This window comes from Melanostigma gelatinosum (assembly GCF_949748355.1).
Source record: "Melanostigma gelatinosum genome assembly, chromosome: 21".
In the NCBI taxonomy this organism is placed as follows: domain Eukaryota; kingdom Metazoa; phylum Chordata; class Actinopteri; order Perciformes; family Zoarcidae; genus Melanostigma; species Melanostigma gelatinosum.
Genome location: NC_136654.1, coordinates 20,142,362 through 20,165,960, shown reverse-complemented (window position 1 = coordinate 20,165,960; position 23,599 = coordinate 20,142,362). Strand labels below are relative to the sequence as shown.

The 23,599-nt window shown below is 42.8% G+C and overlaps 1 protein-coding gene across 5 annotated transcripts; it reads left to right on the top strand.

Annotated features, from left to right (window-relative positions):
- Positions 1 to 667: 667 nt before the first annotated feature.
- Positions 668 to 22,689, top strand: ccdc186 (coiled-coil domain-containing protein 186). 5 transcript variants are annotated; one of them, XR_013772954.1, is made up of 17 exons: positions 668 to 753; positions 2,246 to 3,278; positions 3,706 to 3,832; positions 4,761 to 4,889; positions 5,989 to 6,201; positions 6,659 to 6,778; positions 7,674 to 7,778; positions 8,521 to 8,619; positions 9,739 to 9,825; positions 9,947 to 10,089; positions 10,927 to 11,182; positions 11,469 to 11,658; positions 13,092 to 13,190; positions 13,362 to 13,590; positions 18,043 to 18,262; positions 19,968 to 20,914; positions 21,921 to 22,689. XR_013772954.1 is itself a non-coding variant. In XM_079293167.1 (16 exons), exons 2-16 carry the CDS (start codon positions 2,293 to 2,295, stop codon positions 20,049 to 20,051), a joined length of 3,069 nt encoding a protein of 1,022 aa, XP_079149293.1. In that variant the 5' UTR covers positions 668 to 753; positions 2,246 to 2,292; the 3' UTR covers positions 20,052 to 22,689. The 5 variants fall into 5 exon arrangements, 4 of the variants coding, with proteins under 4 accessions (XP_079149293.1, XP_079149291.1, XP_079149294.1 ...); XM_079293167.1 differs by having other exon boundaries at positions 13,092 to 13,172; positions 19,968 to 22,689; XM_079293165.1 differs by having other exon boundaries at positions 19,968 to 22,689.
- The last annotated feature ends 910 nt before the right edge of the window (positions 22,690 to 23,599 follow it).

The window sequence follows — 23,599 nt, the reverse complement described above, 5'->3', positions numbered from 1 at the left end:
CTAAACTTACAAGAAACGTAGCGTTAAATAATGGTAGGAGACAAATTAATAAAGCCTTCTTTACATTTGATTGGCGGGTTAATAAAGCGTTATATGTACTTTATGGTTTTATATGGCACAGTCAATATGTTTACCTGAGTGCACGTGTCGGTGGAAGACGTGAAAGGAATGCGCAGTAGCTTCAATTGCGGTTAGGTCAAAGGGTCGTGGTGAAAGTAATCCTCAAATTCTTCTCATACTTCTGTCCCAAGAATAAAGACACATTCTTCAATTTAACTATATTTATATTATACTGCAATATTGTCCAGTGACATTAGTATCCATAACTGATCCATACATGTTATTTTATTTTCCTTATTCCAAATTATATTTCATAAAATAAATTATTATATATATAAAATATATTATTTTTTGTCCTTTAAAATTGTTGAGAGCATAAAATACTAAAAATCAATGCACTGGAGAGACGGTAGAGAAGGAAATAAAGACATATTTGCCTTCAAGAGCTGTGGGGTGTGAAAAAAAAGACAGCAGAGGTCTACTGCTCGTGTGTGACGTCAGACCGACGGCATTTCTCTCTGGGCTCTCATTGGTTAATATTGCCTCGTCGTTTCTACCGCAGCGGCCATATTTGTTGATGTGTCATATCAAAGTGACTTGTTGGGGCTATCAGGTGGTACGGTAGAAATCCCAAAGTTAACTCTTATCCCGGTTCTCTCCGCGTTGAACTACGCCATGGAGTTTTCGCTTACGGTGGGTGTAAATATAATCATGCATTATTTGTCATTAATGCTATATATAGTAGCGTTAGCTACGCTAGCTGCAGTGTGAGCTAACGCCTCTTATCAACGTCAGCTTAGCTAGCTAAAGTAAGCAGTGCCTCTCTACAATATGTCAGTCAGCAGTTATGTGTTAAATATATTGTAACCACCCGTTTTTAGTTTGCTGTGTTGCGTTTGGTAACGTTGACGTGGTTTCTTAATTCATTGTCGTGGTTAACTAAGCAGCTAGCAAGATTAAGTCAGCTTTGGCAGGGCTAGCGTTCAATGAACCGAAGTGTTAATAAAAAGGTAGTAACGTTAAATACAAATGGCACATCAGCCTGCTGCTCGGTAACTACACATTAACCAACCCGATGCACAGGCACCTAAAGGGTGTCTTTTAACACGACTGGCTGCGGACGTCACGTTAACTACTTTTGACAGTGTTCTTGCATGACACCTGTCGCAAGGGCATCAACGCCATTGTGATGTCAGGTGTTTTATATGTTGTGCTTTCACTGCTTAAATGAGAAGCTTGCTTGTGTTACTGTATGTGCTTATGATCCATGTATCACAATAGGATAATGGTAAGCACAGGGCTTCTGAGTTGTATTATGAGTTATTTATATATATATATACACACATACTGTAAGTGTAGTGGGTATGTGCTGGGGGGGATATCGAGTCGGGAAACATGGTGGAACATATCATCTTTCAAAGACAACAAGTCATTGAGCTGTATTTAAAATGACTCGCTGCCAGCTATTCTCAGTCTCTGATTAATTACACAGTAGATGCTGACAAAGCCCTTTTCCGTCCTAGGGAATAATGGGTTCAAGTCATGACTGGATGTTTCAGACTGAGACAGGGCTACTTTGTTTATTGACCTTCCCCGCAGCTTTAGTGAGCACAGGCTTAGTGGCTATTCATATCCCTAAAATAAAGTGAACAAGAAAAGTGTCTTCAAGCTAATCCAAAAAAGGTTGTATTTCTTATCCTCAAAATGAAACATGAGAGCAGAAACATATGTTCGTCATGTTAGAAAACATTGTACAGTCCTTTTCAGAATTGTCATATCCACCCAAGTGTGTTTTACCATGCCCTCTGAATTAATTGGTGATACCTTTTTTAAATGATATGCAATGAGGTTGTGTAATAATCTTAAATACTTATGACATTCTCCGCCACACTCCTGCAAGTTTAACTACGTCACCGGTGTTGACAGGACCACACCTCTGAGTGTGTGTCTGTTGGCTATGTCTTTGAGGTATGTGATCCTTTTGAAAACAGATAAACAGAGAACAAACATGACGCTCAAGGCATCAAGGATAAGATTGTATCTAATGACCAGAAAGGCACACCGTGCAAAAAGCACAGGGCTGCTGAACTGGTGACGTCCAGCAATTTTAGGCTGTTCACAGAAAAACTGTTGTCCCATGATGTATGAAAATCCCAGTATTGTTTTTGTCTTGGCTCCATCGCAGTCTCCCTCTCTACTCTGTCTCTGCCAGATTTGAACCAGAGAGGGACCATGGAACAGCCTGGTCCTGCGTCAGATACACACATGATGGACGAATCAGAGGTTGAGTCGGTGTCAGAGGGGAATCAGCCTCACAACAGCACATCTGACGTAAAAGAAGAGGAACAAGTCTTTCACGACGCTGCAGATGTGGCAGAAAAGTACAGTCAGGCAGAAGACGAAGCAGAGCCTGACAGTGAATTACTCAATACTGCGACAGATGTACCAACTGACATAAAGACAAAGTCGGAAGCTCAAACATGCAGTCGGGAACATGAAGATGGGAGTGAGCTGGATGCTGATGACAGCTGTGATAGAAGTGCAGTTGCGATGGATGGCGGGATACCTTCACTTTCCGATGAGGCTGGAGGAGCTTTGGTAGCCCCCGTCACCACGTTGGATGATGTGGTTGAAAGCTCTCCTCCTGTTCTTGAAGGAACAATAGTAACCATATTGACCTTTGATGAAGTGAAGGATTCTCATGCCACCGCTCCAAACGGCAACGAGCAGCCATCAGTCTTTATTAGAAGTTGTTCCACAGATCCATCGCCTGCTGATGATAGTGGTTCAGCTGAGAGTCCGTCATCCTTTTCTGCCCAAAGTGCTTCCAAAAACTCCTCTACCGACTCCACAGCCACCTCCGGGTTCTGTAATGGCCCTTCTACTCCCAGTTCCGACACCGTCGGCTCCTCCCTTGCGTCCAGCCCACAAACCGGTGCCGACACCTCAGCCCCCTCACATCCATTGTTGAGTCCGTATGACACCGATTGCAGCCGAAAGCTTATCTCCCAAATCCAGCGCTCGCTGTCACAGGAGTCGCTGCTGGATGAGCTGGAGTCAGAGCTGTTGGCTTGTCAGCTGCCTCGGGGGGAAAGCAGAGGGGAGACGAAAGGGAGCACACCCGTCAACGGTCTCCCGACAGACCAAGAGGACTGCATTATGGTCTTTGAGAAGTGTGCGCAATACAAGTATGCCCAGCAAGAGAAGTCCATTCATAGGTAAACTGCTATTTAAAATAGATGCACTATGTTATTAGATTCATCTATGTCTCTGATTTATATGCTGCCTAGTGTCGCTGATCATGTACTAGACCTTCATCGCGTCATTTTAAACTGCTATTTGTACAGTACTTAGCTTCCATTGTAATGAGTCAGTTTAGCAAGAGATTAACAAACTTTCTGTTGGCTGTTGCTTTTCTTTCACCTTTAATTATAAATCTGTCTTGATTAAGCGGCCACACAAGAATAATTGTCGTGAAACAGGACTTTTTGGCAAAATTCGCAGGATTTTCCCCTCCTGCTATTTCTTCTGGCCTTAATAACAACTTAATTCTTCAGTACTTTGACCTGATCGGCATAGTATGCTAATGCACTTGTGTGTGCTGCTTGTTTGTGTGTGTGTATATATCTATATATATATATACAGGCTGCTTGAGGAGAACAAGAGGCACCAGGAACTGATCCTGGGTATCTGTTCAGAGAAGGACAACATGAGGGAAGAGCTGAAAAAGAGGGCAGAGACGGAAAAGCAACACATGGCCACCATTAAAAAGGTTTGTCTCATTCTCCATGTTCTATTCACATTGTTCATGGTCATATGGCACCAACTGTTTTGGAGCACAAAGCGATGTGCTCTGTATCTGTGCCTCGGTCCAAAACAAGAGTATTCTGAAATACTGAGCTATGTTTGTCCTGCATGTCTCTCCAAGCTATTTTTAATCACTCTTTGAAAACAATGGAAGCCTATTTGAAAAATGCTTGTCATGAACAAGGATGTGTTCCTCTGGGATGTTTTGTCTGACTTCCTGTCTTCTGGCATTGACTTTTTCTAATTGTGATAACATAGCTCCTGCATTTTTGCAAATAGTTTAATTTTTTGCTCGACAACGTTTCGTGTTGAAGACCGTAAAACTTTGCTCCACATCAGCATTAAACACCGATGGCTTATCAGAGCATTGCTCTTGACCTGCTCCATGTCAATATTTTTTGACTTTTTTCTTTTGTGTGTGTGTGTGTGTGTGTCGGATATGCCAAGCTAACCATCTACCTACGAGCACACTAAAACACAAGTATTCTCCATTCATTGGATCTGGGCTAGCATTGCTGTTGCCATAGAAGGAACAATAATTGAATCGTGCTCTCTTGGTGACGGCGTTTGTTTAAGCATTGTGTAAGCAGAAGGGTGTAGGAGGGGTTTTCATGTATGCGTAAATCCCTTTTCTTTTTCTCTCCAACCATCATATGCCATTATTTTAGGCTCATCTTGCCAAAGATATTTCAGTCGTCTTTTACAGTAAACGTCTCCTGGAACACAATGCTTCCCTGCCTTCCTCTTCCTGTGCCTGCTGTCTACATTTATTTTTGCCTCCAAAACATCTTTCTTCCGGCGTCATCCTGTGGAGCACGTTAGCCCAGGTGTGGCCCGAGTCTTAAATTATGCCCAACAAGTTGCTGATCCTTTTATACTCCCTGTTTCTGCAGTTGGAGGGCAGGGTGGAGGAGCTGCTGAAAGAACTTAAGGAGTCGCGGGATAAACTGATTCACCAGGACCAGGCAGCAAAGGCCACCCTCCAGCAGATGCAGAAGGACGTGTCCTACAGGCTGGAACAGGTAGAACTGGGTCTTTGATGAGCGGCCCCAGTCTAACCCTCATTTGCATGTCTGGCCTTATTAAAACATACCCAGTCCAAGGGCAGTTATGGACTATGCTAGAAAACAAAAGTATATTTTAATGTAATTTGAATCTCAGTTTTGCCCATATGTATTTATATATACTCTGTTTATATAATAAAATGGATTTTCATTTAAGAATGTTCAGAGACAAGAACCAGTCTGAAATGCATTCATGTGCACACACCCCTCTTCAGTATCTCTATTTACTGAGATGTGTGCATCAATAGCACTGTCATTAAGAAACCTGTACCACCTTACAGAAAGAGAGGTTGTATTTATCTTCAGATTTAAGTTATTGCTAAAGCTGAAAAAGCTCAAAAAAGGTTACTCACAACTAGCCAAAAATACAGTCCATTGATTTATGCCACACATTGAGTCCAATGTTTGTACAAAACTAGCAGCTGAGTCTTTGCACACCAAACGAGTTATTGCAGATTTAATCACTATAGTGCAGGAGAGCACATTTTATGTCTAATAGATTCCACACCTGGCAGAAACCATGTTTGGCACTTTCCTCTTGACAGTTATGTCACACTTCCTAACTTTTAATTTCACTGTTCAGTGACCAGTAAGAGGTACATTTTGCACTCAGTTGTCCTCTTTTACCCGTTCCCTTATATCAGTCTTCCCTTAAGATGGTTACCCAGTCCTAATCAACTGCTGTCCCTGAGGTTTGAAACATTTGTTCTGTTACTAAATCTGTGCCACCCAACTGATAATGTCTTAGTTTTTTTTTAAACTTAGTTTTTCATTTAAGGTGCACATTGTGATGCCTGATGCATGAAAGGTGCCATCTCAACACACTCACAGCAACTCTGATACAGTTTCTCCCTCCTTCTCTTGCTCCTGAAAGTCCAGCTTGTTAGAGCTTGCACTGAAGATTGCACAAAAAGCATAAAACGACTGAATGAATGCACAGGTGTGAGAGCAGTAGTGTGTTCCACAGTGTGCCGTGGTCAATAAAAGGAATATCTATAATGAAAATAATTGTCAGTTTCAGTTTAAATCTAATTCATGACACAAACGATCATCTCAGGTGGGCAAGAAGTGTGACGAGGCACGCCAAGAGAAGGAGGCCATGGTGATGAAATATGTGCGGGGGGAGAAGGAGGCCCTGGACCTGAGGCGAGATAAGGAGGGTTTGGAGAAGAGGCTGAGGGAAGCCACCAAGGAGGTCGACCGCCAGGCCCTCCGAGGAAACCAGCTGGCTCAGGACAAAGGTCGTCTGCAGCAGCTGTACGATGCGAAGGTAAATACTGCGTCCGTCTTAAGAACCTCGCTAAACCATTTGTAGCAGGACATAAAGACTCAACAACGGCTCTGCTTAAGTTCACCTCTGACTAAAGTAAAACTTTTATATGGTGCGACTGACCATTTGAAGTCATTGCAGTGTGCTTTATGTGCTAAATTCATTGAATTTTGTATAATTTGCCACAAGAGACATGATAAACATAGAAAGCCGTCCCACTCAATGACTTCACATCAAAGATTGTATCTCGCTCGTCCTTATTACACTGGATTGAGTCATCTATCTTAGCAGTGTTGGATATCCCACTCGGACCTTATTATCATATAAATATTGGGGAATTAGCAAGGGGAAAAACATGAAGCCTGGTTATTTAATAAGTATCTCAGCTCAGCCAAAGATCCATTTGCTGTCCTCGACTCCTGATGTTGTTCCTTCACTCGTCCCTCTGTGCTCGCAGGAAGGCGAGGTGAGCCGGTTGACTCGAGAGGTGGAACGGTTGAAGGAGGAGATCAACTCTCATCTCATCAAGGTGAAATGGGCCCAGAACAAACTGAAGAGTGAGGCGGATGCACACAAGGTAATGTATCCGATACGTTACGTTAAACATGTTACTTATCAATCCTGCTGACATTGTTCAACAGAAAGGCGGTCGAACGACAAGAAACAATTTCTCACCGCAAATGTGTTCACACATGTTCATAATATCCGTGTGCTTTAGTTTGGATGCTATTATTGATGAATCTGAACACACTGCAGACACATTTGAATGAACTGAATACAAATCTCTATATTTACACGTCTAATAAGGTCGACTACATGAAGTTGTTTCAGCGCCAGTATATAGTCGACACATTGCCCATATCAGTTTGAAAGATGCAACTTAAATTTCTGGTTGATTTTCTTCATTTAGTCTAGAAAGCACGCCTGTTGTTTGTCAAAGATGCAGAAGTATTTCCAGGAAACACAAATGACATCCCTTCAGTCATTCGATCTGCAGCCGCCTCATAAAAACCACGATTGCTGTCGACGTGTCTTCAGATTCAGGGGCAAAATGAAATGGGGTGAAAATGGTACAGTAATGATCCTGCAAGGAAATCATCATCAACACTGTTGGTATTTTTGAAAATGTCTATTAAGAAATAAATTAGCTTTTTAGGTTTACCTGCCTCCAAGCAAATGCACAACAATGAACAGAGGAGAAGGCAGAAAAAAAGCTCAGTCGTTGCTCAAGACCTCAGGAGCTGAGCCGTGTGTGTGTGTGTGTGTGTGTGTGTGTGTGTGTGTGTGTGTGTGTGTGTGTGTGTGTGTGTGTGTGTGTGTGTGTGTGTGTGTGTGTGTGTGTGTGTGTGTGTGTGTGTGTGTGTGTGTGTGTGTGTGTGTGTGTGAGAGAGAGAATCACTCCGTCTGCACAAAATCCATTAATTTTTTTATTCCAGTGTCATAATTACATATTTATGTTTATCTGTGTGCAGGAAACGAAAGACAAACTGAGAGACACCTCTTCCAAGTTGGCGCAGGCCAAAGAAGAGACTGAACAGATCCGCAAGAACTGCCAGGACATGATCCGAACATACCAGGTCTGTGGTATTTCTCATGTAGAAGTATTAGTTTGCTCATGGCCAATAATGTGAGCAAATGTGAAACATCTCTGTGCGTATGAGAAACTAGGTCTGGATTTGTTGGATGTAGATCGAGATTGAGTGATTATTTTTTTGGCAGTGTCACACTTATTGGACTGCAGTCGGTTAGCTCACTCACTGAAGGAACCGATCAAAGAATTGCATTAATCAAATCTGATTGGTCAGTGACACATGAGGTAAGAAAAACAACAGCTGTATCACATACTGTACTCTCGCATACATCAACTGAATAAAGCTTTTTTTTACGTACATTTTTAAAAGTAGAGTACAAACATGAAACTGAACTGTGTTGGTTCTGCTTCAGGGGAAAGGCAGTTTTGATTTATACCTTGTGATGGTGGTAGAGAGCTGCCTCCGAGTTCTCTGTGTGCTAGTTGTATTCACCAGTGGTGTGTTATACGCAGAGCACACACATACAACAGGGACAGCATACGACAGAACAAGACACCAAAATGAAACGACATGTCGAGAAGGTGGTTTAAAAGAAAGTGAGGATTTTTGAAATTATTATTATTAGCACATAGAAATAATATTTTGGTGTCTCATTGTCATTATCAGGTTCTCTCTCCCATGCCTTATATTTCACACACACAAACTTCTCTTTCTTCACGTCAGCCCCCTCTCTCACCCTCATCACCGTTGTCTTGTTTTTGAATCTTTCTACCCCTCCCTCCTCCAGGAATCGGAGGAACTCAAGTCCAACGAGCTGGATGCTAAACTGAAGGAGACCAAAGTAGAGCTGGGGAAACACAAGCAGGAACAAACACAACAATTAGAGGTGCCAACCACTGTGCACGCATACAAACACTTTCTCACACATCTTGTCACAATAAGCTAAGCAGTAGTTTAATAAAAAATAATACAGGTTTACTATTGATTCAAAATGACACATTGTCCAAAATGATACATTTTGTTCCGTTCATCCTTTTATTGATGCTCTTCTAGTAATTTTTAGCTGTTTTAACCTGTTTGAGAGGTGTAATTGCCCCAAATAGGAATGAGTAACAAACTGGCACATAGGCTCTACAGGCAGACACGCGTGCACAGACTCGATCCAAACACAATGGCCTGTTTTTCTCTCTGCTTCATTCTGAGGGGAATTGCTCTTTTAAAAATACATGGCCTAGAAATAATCAATATGAAGCTGCGTGTTTCAACAACAACCCAGAGGACGTCACTCATTTCTTGCACATCCTGGTTCGTTTATCCAAAGTGTTTACACGTTCCTTAAAATGAAGTCACAAAGTGTCGGGTCAGTAGCTTGTCTTACATTTGAGTTTTGATGGATTCATTTTAGCTGAAATGTTTGATTTTAAACTATTCATTTGGTCATAAACTGATGAATCTGATGGACTTTAACACTGAGGTGATGTACAGTATGTTGTGGGTCCGTCACTGTGTGCGGATTGTTTTACAAACGTAGGAACGTAGCAGATTTTGCTGCCCTGCTGATGAATGAAACTTACCAGCATCTCCATTACTGACATGTTGTCTTGGATACCACAGGCTACTAATAGCTTCTTGGAAAAACTGTACCATTAATGGCTTTGTTCAAAAGATGAGACGAAAACATGATTAAGCTTTGCCTTCGTATGTATAATGACTGCAGAAGCAAAGTAATGCTAATGAATGCCACACATGGATTACCAGGATTTATATTTTTTATTTTCTCCCAGAAATAAATGAGTGAGTGAGGGTTAAGTTGATGGCTAAAACCATTGAACTGAATTGCTAATGTGTTTTAAATCTTTGTAATCACAACTGGCAGAGAACTAGGAATGCTTTTACAATCAGGATTCTGAGGTTTAGAAAGAGATATCGCTTTTTTTAAGCCGACTCAAAGTAAGAACTGTAACAGTGGATACATATCTAATGTGGAACTCAATGCATGTGGCAGGTGCACCGAGTGAAGGCCAAAGAGCTGGATGACCTGAAAAGGAGTTACAAAGAGGGCATGGATGAGCTCATTACTCTACGAACCAAGGTTTGTCATACAGATAAGTGCTTTAACGTCTCTCTCTGTCTCTCTGTGTGTGTGTGTGTGTGTGTGTGTGCACATGATATCAGAAGACGTTAAGCTGAATCAAGGGTGTATTGTTCTGTAGTTAAAGTGTCTAGAAGACGAGCGTCCGCGCTGGGAGGACGAGCTGAACAAGTACAGGGAGATCATCAACCGGCAGAAGGCAGAGATCGGGCGGCAGAGAGAAAAGCTGGACGAGATCACTGCGCTCCAGGAGCAGCACGAACGGTACCAACACACACTCTCACACTTATCATGCAGGAGCTGTGCGTTAAACGTCAAACGTAATTGGTTTTGATACTACAGAGCACACTGTAATTCAGTTCTCCCCTTTTTTTTTCTTTTGCAAGTACCTTATTGAATGACTTAAAGATGGGCCAGGGACAGATATAGCGCACAGGGCAGGAAGGGACTCGGGTCCCTCTGCCGGCCATGTGCAGAGGACTCGGCGGGGAAACTTTTCCCTCTTTATCAAAATGAAGCTTTCTGTGTGTGTGTGTGTGTGTGTGCCAGAGTGCCAACCCAAATAGATTCATGCAAAGGATTCTCAGTTTTCTTCTTCTGGCCGTGACTTTGAGCAGCAGGACAGTTTTAGCTGTTGGCAAGTAAAACGTTCTTTGGTCCGTAGGAAACTTTACTACCAGTGAAGTTGCGACTTTCGTCCTGACAAATTGTGTATGGCTCATTTTTGCCATCGTTTGTATAAATGAATGCCAATGCAACAAAAGCTTTCTTGTTTGAGTTAAATGATGGATTACAGTGAACAGTTAATTATGAACTCGTTTTTTTCAAACATTTCTGTCCTTCATTTTTCTTGATTTTGTAATTAATACATTTTTCGAATTGGATAGTTGTCTTTATATATGACAAAACAATATTAAAATCATTAAAGATAAATAACAAAGATAAATTGACTCCCATCTTATTAGGTATAGTTTTCTGTGTCATACATATAGTCGTACCCTTAACAGTACGCAATTCTCTCTCACACACACACACACATGAAGGGAAGCTCTTAGCCGCTGTCTTTATTAACACCTTGCCAATAATTATTTTGTCCCGCAGGGATAAACAGGAGGTCACGTCTCTTCGTGAGGAGGTGGACGGCCTGTCCAGCCAGATGGTTGACCTCCAGCGCGACGTACAGGGCAGCAGAGAGCGTGAGGCCGAGTTACTGGCCTTCACCGAGAAGCTGAGCAGCAAGAACGCACAGCTCCAGTCAGAGAGCAACTCGCTGCAGTGTCAGTTGGACCAGCTCAACGGCAGCTTCACAGAGCTCCAAGCCAAGCTGGAGGAGACCGACCGGCTGCTAGATGACAAGGTCGGGCAAGCTCGATCACAGTTATGTAGAAGTGGCACAAAGCAGCCCAGTTGTCTGACCTAGAACATGCAGCGTCCTTGAACTGATATTTTGGCTTAACATTCAGACGAAAATCTTAAAATAGTTTGTGCTATATATATATATATATATATATTTTGTTCCTTTTCAATCACAGGTTTGCTAGAACAAGCAGCCATTGTCACAATATCTTGCCACTCTTATCATGTCTGCTATTGCATCATTAGGCTCATTTAGACCCCCCCCCCGTCTCTTATTCATCCCGCAGTCACGGCTGCTGAAACAGGAGGAGGTGCTGAGGCAGCAGGAGGTGCAGGGCCTGCAGGAGGAGCGGGCAGCATTGCAGACAGAAGTGGCGCAGCTAAAAACCAGAGTTGAAGAGCTGAGGGATGAGCTGGTGACTCAGAAACGGAAACAAGCTGCCAGCATCAAAGACCTCACAAAACAACTCACACAAGGTTAGACAACCACCTTACAGGATATTTCCTCAGCTCCTTCGCGGTAAAGTCAGAATTACTTTAAATTAGGTTCTGTTAAAATTGCAAGTTATCAAAAGCGTAGTGTCATTTCCAGCCTTGCCAAAAATGTCCACTACCGTCTAATTTCACTTCACTGTGATATTTGTCTTTGATGTGTCTCCACTGAGCGAGTGTGCTTTCCTTAGGATGTAATGTCGAGAGGAGGGAGTGAGGGTGATTAGAAACGAGGGAGATGGGAGAGTACAGATGGGTGCTGTGTATAGAAAGCTAATGTTCTTCTCATGATAGGATTATTGTACTTAATAGAGTGAGCCAGCTTCCCCTGCTTGGTTCTCTATGGGCCACGCACACAGTGACCTTAAAGGGATAGATGAGGTTATATGAGGTGCCACGGTTAGTGTGTTACGTGGTCAGCATGGGAGCAAAGCAAAAAAAAAACCACGACTAGTTTAAGTGTATGCTCTATAAAATGACTGTTTTTGTCAAGAAGAGATCATAGATAACAGCTTCAGTTCCCAGTGGGAATAGGCCACCTGACTTCAAGGTGAAGCAGTGATGCATAATCTGAATATAGCCTGCAAATAAATTCATATTGTATTTTTTGGTTGCTGCCCCCGTCTGCAGCTCCCACGCTGGTTCTGCCATGTCTGCTTCTCCAAACTGGGGGCATGCGTGCGTAGGGAATACACTGACTGTGGAAAAGTACCTTGAACAACCCACTTAAGATATCAGAATGATCCCTTATAGGGCACACGTTTCAGAGCTATTTTATTAACACAAGCTTTTTCCCTTTTTGTTTGCAATACGGGGCACAAGGACATTAGGAGAGCTCGTGGTCATCGGCGTTGCCGTTACTGTCTCTGACTGCAGCAGTGTCATTTTAAGCCGTAGATTATGCACGGAAGGTTTTGCTGAGCGTGCACTCTTCTTCTAAAGCAGCCTTTATTCAGGTGGACACCTTCGCAGAGGAAAACTCTTTGAGTTCAGTCAAGCGGCGATGCTCAGCTTTGACTTTCATCTTGCCTTTTTGTGGGCTTCTGCCTCAAATAATTAGTTTGTGAGATTTTATACGCAGTTCAGTTTTGGCTATGGTGTGTTTTTTTGAAGACACGGTATTGTTTCTTTGCTCACACAAGGCGAGAGTTGAAAGGATTAGTTGGTAAAAACTCTTCCAATTCCGACAGTTTTCATCATCAATTAAGTTATTTCTGAAGTGAAAATCCCAAATATTTCCTCGTTATAGCCTATTAAATACAAATATTAGCTTACTTGTTCTTTATTGTTATGATTTAGACGAGCAATGAGCCGATTTGTGTTTTAAATGTCAGTGTGAGACTAGTCATTTTGTTAAGAATATGCTTTATTTAGTTAATAGACACTTGAAAGTTCTTTACTCGTTCTTTACTCTCCAGCCCGTAAGAGACTGGACCAGGTTGACAATGGAGGCTGCGACCGGGATGCCAGCAGTATGGGCAGTCGCTCAAGTTCCTCAGGTACTGCTCCTGGATTTGGTTAGTATTTAACACGTGCAGAAGTAATATCATAAAAGACTTTGGTTTGTTCAAAATATAAAGTGTTTTCTCATAAGAAATCAAAGCTCACAGGTTGTTGAAACGTGACCAAAGTCTCAATAATAAGCAGTTTTTCTGAGTTCATCACCATCTCCCCTCCTTTCCCTCCAGGCTCCTTGAATGTCCGGCATGGTGGGAGCAGCGGCGTTGAGGAGCGGTCACCAGAGAGCCAGTCCGGTCCCTCGGTGGTGGTGGTGGACAGCTTCCCAGAGGTGGACAAGACCGTGCTCGTGGACCGCATCGTCCGTCTGCAGAAGGCCCTGGCTCGCAAGCAGGAGAAAATCGAGTTCATGGAGGATCACATCAAGCAACTGGTGGAGGAGATCCGCAAAAAGACCAAGTGAGTGGCGAGGACCGGTACACGGAGCAGAGAACGGGAGATGGCCAGAACATTTTTTTATTTTTATTTTTTTTACTGCTATTTACAACGCTGAATACATTTTGTTGGGGAGCAGTTTGACCCCGAGAATGCAAGGAGTTCAGATGTTACCGGTTGAGTGGATGGTGGTATATTGTGCTCAAACAATACAGATGGATAAAGTTAGTTTTAGATGTTTCAGACGCTAAGACCAATAGTCAGAGAGCAGTTTCTTGCTGCTGTGTGGAAGTGTTGAAGGGAAAAAGTACAATGACTAAATGTAGTATGTATTTTCTTAGCTACACGTGTTAAACACCTTTAACCATTTGGTGTTAATAATGCAGACAGACATACTGACCAATACGAGTCCTGAGTTTAATATTCTTTTCAGTTTATCCGAATATTCAGGCACACCATACCTCACTCCCTGGTGCACCTCTGCTTCAGCTCACCTTGATCAGACAGCATGTGCACACACACACACACACACACACACGCACACAGTTTATTATCATCGTCCTTACATTCTAACTCGTGCACCTCACTTCGGATTCGTGACAAACTTCACTCGGAGCTACTTACAGTCAAGGTGGGTGAACGCATAAGTGTGAAGCCTTAATAAGGTCCCATCCATGTTCACGGCCATCAACCCTTAACCGAAGGGACGGCGTGAAGGTTGAGACGGCTATCGTAATCACATCGCTACTTCTATGTGCAGGTTAGGCCTTGAAGTGGATTGTGGAGCGATGTCGGGATAAAACGGGGTGTGGATATGATTTCAACGTAACAGAGTATCAAAGTTAGAACCAAATAGGCTCGAAACATTTTTCTCCACTGAGTAAAATGAGTGAGATCTTATTAATTGATCGGTATAAATCACTCCAAACTGTTTATTAACGTTCTGCATCTGGCTCTTGTTGACGGATTATATTTACAATGCTCGGAGATATCCAATCATCCCGATTTGATTCTACTTGGATCATCCCACTCGTTTCTTTCTCTGCTACACACTCGTATTGAATCCATTAGCCTCAACCTACATTCAAGAGTTAAGATTGAGGACGAATCCCACGGTTACTGGGCTAAATTTAGCTCCGCAAAATCTCGGTGAATGTGTGTGTGTGTGTGTGTGTGTGTGTGTATTACACTTCCCACTATGTGGACGTGAACTTGTCCTTTTTGCCTTTCTGTATCCATCCCTCCAGGACAGCCGGGTGAAAGCTGATTTAACTGTAAGCCTGAAGCAGGTGATTAATAAAGAGACGTAGATGTGGGTCTATGACAAAACACACAAATAGTGAAAGAAAGGCTACGGTTTGATTTAAGCTTCCGCTCCATACACACTGTATGGTCATAGCAGTGTTTTTGCATCTTTAAGCTCATTGACTGTTAACGATTGCGACAATTTACTCCCGTTGTGTTCTCACTATATTCCAAAGAATATATAGCTCCAAAGTGGGGGAAGATATTTTGGGAACCCCCCCGGTTCAAGAAGTAAAAGCTCCAAGATGCATTTCTGTGAGCAACATCCAATCGCACAGCTAAAAACTCTGTAACGTGCTCGCCGCCGGCCAAACCTAAAGTCTGTGCAGTTGAGAAAACTGATAATACAATCTGCTGCTTCATTCAATTATCATTCGGATTTTGGGTCCGTTTTGGATGAATAATTGAAACTGTTTATGGAGTGTTTCGCTGAAGCTTTGGTTGGCGCTCTCTTGGTTTAGCCTTTCAAAAACAACAGTTTCACTGTGTCACACACACACACAAAGGGACGCACACAACTGTATAAACAGGGTGGTTACTGGTTTCTAACAACACCATCAATTACATTTATTGAACCACAGTAAAAGAAAATCTATTTTTCTCCCATTTTATGACTATAAAATATGATGACAGAGATTCAAGCTTTATTTGTGAACCTCAATAGAAGCTCTGAACGTACATCTTACAGCGGTGACTGAGGCTCATGGGTATTTAGTGGTCGTGCCAAACTGACAAGTTGAACTAATAGAAACTGGTGGCCTAACCACAAGAAAAGCCTCAACCTAAATGATGGTTACATTATTCTGGAGGCTCTCGTGGGGGTGGGGAAAATACTTCTTAACTCTATTACTACATGATTATTTTTACGTGTTTTTTTTTTTTTTCCACCTATCGTGCAACCATTCAATATTTTTTGCGAGTGGCATCTTCATGTGCTGCCAGGAAGTCAAACACGGGTCATTGGCTACACGGCTCATACAGTATGTGCGATTTGTAGTAAATGAGCTGAAACAGCAGCGTCGTCATCATCATCCCACATGGGGGCAATGATGTCTGTCACCCACACCTGGTTATTATGAGCATCAAGTCTAAACGGGCCCTTCATGTGACAGGAATTAAAATGATGTTGTTATAGGCCAGATGAGAACAGGAGGAGGCCTTCTGTTCAGGAGGCGTAGATGGATATTTATTTAGAGAGCGCGCCCTTTTGCTCTGTTTTGTTGTAATCGGTGGTGACTGCAAATCAGGGCAATATGTGCTCTGCTGTCGACTGTTATGGATCCACACCTGCCTGTTTAAATATACAAAATGAGGATCCCTCTACCAGTCAGGCTTAGTCTTTCTTGATGCCTTTGATTTTTTTTTGTAAATAATACAGAGGGAACATTTAGACTTGATCATGAGAATCTACATTTATCGAGCATGTACCGTCATACAAAAAGCCTTAAACCTGAAACTCATAATTGCCGTTCAATATGTTTTTAGTTGTAGCCTGAGAAGTTCTGAGTAAGATGAAGATAAAACATACAAACAACCAACGGCATAGCTTTCTTTCCCTGCATTTTCTCTTTTTGTCTCGCAACCTTTTAGTCCCCTTAAGAACTGTCCTTTTTCGTGCTGTGTGGTCTGACACAACACATCCGAGAGTTGAACTGTACCCAGAATTGCCGGCTTCCCTTCACGCATGCTTGACTTGCCGCCCTCATTGCTTACACACTCTCAGCTGGAACAGAAAGGACACACTACTCGCACCCCGGCCGACCTGTGCGTGCCGTTCGGCACACCATGTGGCCACGTCTTTAATTCCTGTCACTTTTTTTTTGTTTTTACTAAACACTGTCGTGATGGAACTGGGGTCCAAATATGGACCCTTGCAAGTCTAGTCGGAGGTAAGTCTCATTTTATGTCTGTGCCCAGGTGTGTGTGTGTGGGGGGACGATTTATGATGGTGGCTTTTTTTCGTAGTGCTTCCATAGCTGCTGTATCATTTCAGTTATTTTGCACCATAGACGTCTTTGTGTTGTTAATGTGTAATGTATACACTGCAACATACAGAACATGCAGAGTGGAAATCTTATCGCAGACTCTCACTAGCGGTCGGGAGCGTCCCTTTGCTCATCCTGCAGCTACCCACCTTTTCAAAACGTCACCGGCGGACGCACCGTGCATTTGAACGAACCAATGCCAGTGTGTCGGCCTCAATATTGTGCTTTCAGATATACAGCTGGGTTGAGAGCCGGTTTTGAAATATTGATTACTGGCCCATCTCAAGAGTTACAGGAGGTTGTTGACCTTTTATGTCGGGCATTGCCTGGTCCTCTTCACCTCCCGCACTCCCCACGTCTCACAAGAGGAGAATCAAGACTGCGGCTGCAATCGTAAAAAAGCTTTTTAGTTCCAGCATTGTGCGTGTTTTAATTAATATTTGATACCTGGATTCTAGCCTCATCACGCTCAATCTCTTGGCTGTAGACATACACAGGAGAAATGATTCACACACTAATTTCCTAAACCATCTGCATTATCTTGAAAATTGCTCTGTGTTATCTTCCCTTCTCTTTGGTCGCATATTAAGAAAAACATAATAATGCAGGACGCAGTAATGAATTTCAGTCACAATGGCGTCTCTCTCTGGGTCTGTTTTCCTCGTCCTCTTCATAAGAAACACACCGGCTTGTCATTGTTCTCTGGCTGCGCTGGTAAAATTGGACAACAAGAAGTTTAGAGCCGTTAAGCTAATGAATTCCCTCTCTGACACAAACATGAATTATCTTCTCTCGCTCTCGCTGACACAAACCAGCTTAAGCACTGTTGTTCCAGTGATGAAAATGTTCTCTGAACATGAAGAAGAATCGATCTTTCTCAGCCGCTCACGCAGCCGATGCGGTTGATTAATTGAACCCTTGCACAAGGATCATCTTTCTAGCTATGACTGAATGTGTCCCGTGCACGAGTTCAACAAGCCATCCCACTGAAATTACTATTCTAGGAACGTCTGCTGCTTTTGCTGTGGGAAACGGTTTTATTGCACTGTAGGAGCTCTCCATGCTCCCACTTTCTCAATTTCCTTGCTCAACAGTGTGCAGCCGATGCCGCGCGTTCACGTCGGTTCCCCCCTCCTTTTTTCCTGAAGCACACAGTTTGACTCCTCCCCCCCCCCCCCCCCCACAGAATTATCCAGAGCTACGTGCTAAGAGAGGAGACGGGGGCCCTCTCGTCGGAGGCGTCGGACATTAACAAAGCCAATCTGAGCCGGCGCGGAGGCATCATGGCTTCACTTTACACCTCCCACCCGGCGGACAGCGGGCTGACCCTGGACCTGTCGCTGGAGATCAACAGGAAGCTGCAGGCTGTGTTGGAGGACACACTGCTGAAGAACATCACTCTGAAGGTAAGGTCTCTCCCAGCAGGCACCATACTCCAGCAGCTTTGTGCTATAAATGCGTAACAAGTGTACACAATTGTAATTTATGTCGATTAGAAACACTATGTACAACAGAATCTAATTATTCATTCATATGGATATTCATTTTTTTCTGAGCATTTCGATTTAGATACTGAAAATGTAGCTCACTTCCTTTTTAAGTCTTCTCACCCACACCAGCCCAGAAGACCGCGGGATCCCTGGACGCCGCCTCTGTAGCACTGCACAGTATGAACCGCTGATGCTCGTTTATTCCTGAGGCCCAGGCATCGCAGCCGACGTAGCCCCGTGAAGAAGCAGCGGCTATTCCTGGGTTCCTTAAAGCGCGATGGATTCAGCGTACACGTCACTGCTCTTTAAACATTAACGACAACACATCCTGACACAAACCAGCGTTGTGTTTCGTTGTTTCTGCGCTGCATTTTCCCAAAATATGACACCATTGTTTGAATGCTAGTCGGTGAAACTCATTTGAATGAATTTCAAATACTAAGTCTTGATTGATTTTGTTTTTTGTCAATTAGGTCACAAAGAGCTAAAAAAAATCATTACACCATCGAGTTTACGAAAATACACTTGTTCTGCTGATATAAATTGGGCCCACTATGGACAACAGAAATAGCACATTTAAAATATAAGATAATATTAATATTGTCAATGAACTCTCAACTGTCTCAGTTTTTAGAGAGATGACATGTTGGGATTCGTGGTCTAGATCAGAAGCTGCATTATTGATGCTAAAGCTCAGAAAGGAAACGTGTGCCCCAGTGTAACGGACACGTGTTTCTCCTTCTCACTGGTCCATGATCTGAATCGTTTATTTAAGCCTATATTCACAGTGTTCGGCCTCGTTCAGCCATCGCGTATGTGGGCTTTGTCCGGCTCCCGAGGGCCTTTGATAATGTAATTGAATAGGATTTCAACTGAACCAATTTTCTGACGCGTTCGTGTTAAATGAATGAACCCGTTCCACCTCTCGGCTCTCTGTCTGTCTGAAGAGGTGACGTGTCCAGATGTACCTACAGGAAAATGTACGGCGGCACCCTCTTCTCCTCCTAGTTTATTAAAATATGCTCAATTCCGCAGTCGGTGTGCAACACAGGCTTTATGTACAATGCATTTATTTTTCAACAAGTGTCAAAACAAATGCCCAATCGAGTTGGTGAATACTGCATCCAAATCCGGCCCAGGGTAAAGCAGGAAAGAGACGATGGAAAACAAAATAATAATTGAATGCGCCCACGTAAACGAGCGACGATTGGCAGCAAGTAATTCTATAAAAACACTCTAGACGGGGACAATAAAATGACAAGAAAACAAACAAAGCCGAATTAAGGCTTCACATTTCCTGTGATGGATCGATCATTTAAAAGCTGTATTCATAGATTCACTTTCTTTTCATCTTTCTCTGTTTTGACTCCTAATATTAAAATGGTAGACTCACACTTTCAAACACCATTTTTGTTCTGGCGAAGATGCCTTCTATCTATATATATATATATATAGATATATATATATATATATATCTATATATCTATATGTACAATAAATGGCACAAATGCTTCAGGAACGTATTTCACTTTATTCTCCCTCCTATTATTTTTGATGAACAGCCACAGCACAGCAGTCCGTTATGTACCTGAGTCTGAGAAGTGCTCCCTCTCTTTAACAGGACAATCTGCAGACTCTGGGGTCCGAGATCGAGAGGCTCATGAAGCAGCAGAGAGATCCAGAGGATGGAGTAAAGGGGAAGTGACAAAACCAGGAAGGAGGACGTAAAGGACCAATAATTAAGGAACCCCCCCCCAACCAAGCATTTTTGAAGGGACAGGAAAATGTAAGACGTGCACACGGTCATTGTCCCAACACACGAAGGAGCAAATAGAATGTTGGCCGTTGCCAGTAGCACCTCAGGCTGCTTTTTGGAGGACCTCTTGAACTCTCTCCATTTGGAGAAGGTGTCTGAACTTACTTGATACTGTTGTTGTTGTTATTCCATCCACATTGTACCGCCAACACAACAGCTCTTCCTCCGGCTAACGTCCGTCTCCCCCGGAGCCTTGCCAAGATAAAACTCTTCAGGCCAGTTGCTTCAAGCTTGAAAGTCGAAACTGTCTCGTAAACTAATTGATGCCATAATTATGAATGTACAGCAAAGTGACAAATGCTGATTTGCCAGTTAAGTCATCTGATAAAAAAAAAAAGAAGACATTTGTCCCCTCACAGCTCTGTCCACAAGTACAGCAAGTCTTACTGAAATAAGACGAGCGTCGGCCAGCATGCTCTCGCTGCTTCTTTCCCGATGTTCGTCTGCCAATAAGCCAAATGTATTTTTGAAAAGCTGCTTCTTCACCCCGACAACGCAGCGCTCCAAGAAGTAAAAGTGAAAAAACAACAACACATCAGCCCTGGCTTTGTTGGGGATCTTGTGGGCATTTTTCGTCAACTTTTGCGCTGCACAGCACTTACGACCCGAGCCGGTGAAGCATCAGCAGACGCACCCGTCTGTGTGACACCGGCGCTCGACGCCTCGAAGGAAGCGGACGGCTTTCTTTGCAATGTTTAATGCAGCCAACAGCACTATGCCATCAGCGTGGAAGTCTCCTCGTGCTGAGCTGTGTAAGAAAATCTATATGACAAGTATAATATGATGTTATGGTTGAAATGTAGAGCTGGTCTTGAGTTTGGCCATTTTGAATGTGATTTTTTTTTTTTTTTTTTTTTTTTTTTTTTCTTGTTTGCTTAAAATTAGAGTTTTATTTGTCTGGTTATCCATTTTTATTTTATTTTATTTTATCATGCATATTCACTTTTAATTTAAAGTAACGAATACCTAGAATATTGTTTCCTTTCCTTCACTAATCCGTATGATTATTACCAACAGGCAACGGCTTCTCTTAATCAGACATGAGCATCTACAGCTGTTTGTAGAGGTTTGGTAGCATCAGTAGCAAAGCGGGGACACAGAGATAATAACTTTCTTTGCACCGTGTGCACAATATGATCTGGTGAGAGGAACAAGACATCGACGTTCAGGTTCTAATAGCGCACTTCTTCTTTCTTTTTCTCGTGTCACTTAGTCCGTTGAAGTAAATCAAGTGTAGAAGTGTAGACTGACAGGAGATCTGTAGCTCAGGAAAGCCAATGGAACCTACAGAAATATATCCAGGGACAAAGTGCAATGCTGTTCCTTTCATTGATTTTATTTGAACAATGTCTATCTTGTCTTTTTGTTTTGTTTCCGAATGTGTTTGTGCACCAGTATACTGTTTTATATGTCTGTTTTTATGCTTGCGTACGTGCAACATGCCACTGTGCAGGTGTTTGAATATTTAGTGTCCAACTTGTGTGTGAGCATGTGTGCCTTTTTTATAACCTCTCAAGCTGTTGTGTTTACACCTTGTGTACATGCTTCAGCTGCCGGGGCTTATAGGATTTCACCAGAATGACCATGAAGTTTTGTTTCATCCAGAGGAGTGCTGGTACGCTTGATTTGCGTTTAGAGCAGAGTCTGACACACACACACACCTCTTCACACATGTTCAGCACACACAGTATGGAGCAGGCAACTAGCTTGATTCAACAATACTAAAGTTAGCTTGCTCTTTATTTGATCTGATTTCAGAAGTCACAGAGCATAAGCCTCCATCTCTTTTATGGGTCATGAATGATAGCAGGTTGATCCCCCCCCCCCCTCCCATACACCCCGAGGCTATGTTGAAACGGCCCACGATGTGAATAGAGATGAACGTTTCCAGGTATGAAGTCCGTAATGCCTCGCTCTGCGTTTGATGTTCCTCTGCTTTTATTTCATCCGAACTGATTTCTCCGTGAGGCGAGATCAGCATGTACACGTACGGACGGCACACCTGGAGATTACATCTCGATTCTCCTTGACATTGAAACTTGTTAACCTTTTCACCTCCCGAAAGGTTGCGGTTCTATCACTTGACATTTAGGGTTTCTGTTTCTTGCATCTTTAAACAACGCGACAATGAGCTGCTTGCTGCTGAATAGGCGAAAATCGTTTTGTTGCTTTACAGTCATTTTCTGGGACAAAAGTCAAATCCAACCTATGCAATACATTGCATAGAACGTCCTCATTGATCCTCAGAGGCAGGCTAACTCACTTCTTCTGTGTTGGTCACAGCGTGTCTCCTCTCATGTGTCAAAATGTGAGATTCAAATTGGAAGTTTGTCATTTATCCTCCTGCTGTGCAATGATATGATTTCCCCCCCCCCCTGCCCTGTTTAGTGGAATATTCAAACTGATTATAATATACATTTGTAAATATGTCATTCTGTAAAATGATTATGAGATGTTTTTAAAAATGCTGATTCTGGATTGTTTGTGTGTGTATATATATTATATATATGGTGTTTCCAGGGAATAAAAAGAGATGAGTCTTGGCTTTCTCTTGAATGTGCCACAGTGTCTCATATTTCATGTTTTTGTTTTTGCCGTAAAACTTATATGGACATCTCGGCAACATCCGCTGCTCTGGTTTGTGTAATTGAGGTTGGGACATTTTGAACACGGGGGTAACCTCTCTGACTCTTTGTAGCATGCGACTTTAGGTCCCATTTCAAAAACGGCAGCGTCAGCGGCGCTGGAGGTCACGCACGTCACTGCACCACTGTCAGTCAAACCAGGCAGCCTCGCCGACGATTTAAAACCCAACTGGCAATACTCCCAAAAAATACAGCCGAAAAACAAGTCAAGGGTGAGTTTTCCTCCACAGCCATTTTAGTGTCAATAAAAGCATCATTGTTGTGTAGCTGACCTAGTTTATCAAGGGGGGGGGGGGGGACTATCTCTCTTTCAATGTTTTCATTCTTTGCGTTGGAGAATGTTCTGTTGTCGCCATATCTTCGTTTGGATCAATGTCACAGTTTAGTTCGACAATATCCTTCGTCAATCTGCACACATCGTGTTACATCACGCATGAGCTTACTCTGTCCCACGCATGCACGAGTGCAGACTTTGACAAACACCTACAGACCAACTGAAGGCACCTGTCATAAAATAATAGGGGAAAAAAAGACATTTCATTCCATCGACATTCTCGTCACGTACAGGTGATATTTCCCAATTTCGCCGCAGGCACAGCAGCACTCGGCAGGTTCAAATATCCAATTCAGGCCAATGGTTACCGTGGGGCTATTTTTAGCTTGCAGATAAAGGATACTCCTATCAGCTTAGATGACCACCCTTGAATTCATAAAGCATCGCCTGCGTCCTTTAGACACGGCAGCAAACATTGCAGTATAGCTCCAAGGTGCAGAGATAAGCCTTTCTATATT

Excerpts from the sequence above, each read along its gene's own strand:
- ccdc186 (XM_079293165.1), top strand. The coding sequence starts at position 2,293 with ATGGAACAGCCTGGTCCTGCGTCAGATACACACATGATGGACGAATCA. Across the intron at positions 11,183-11,468 it reads ACCGGCTGCTAGATGACAAG|TCACGGCTGCTGAAACAGGA; the intron begins GTCGGGCAAGCT and ends TTCATCCCGCAG. Across the intron at positions 11,659-13,091 it reads CACAAAACAACTCACACAAG|CCCGTAAGAGACTGGACCAG; the intron begins GTTAGACAACCA and ends TTTACTCTCCAG.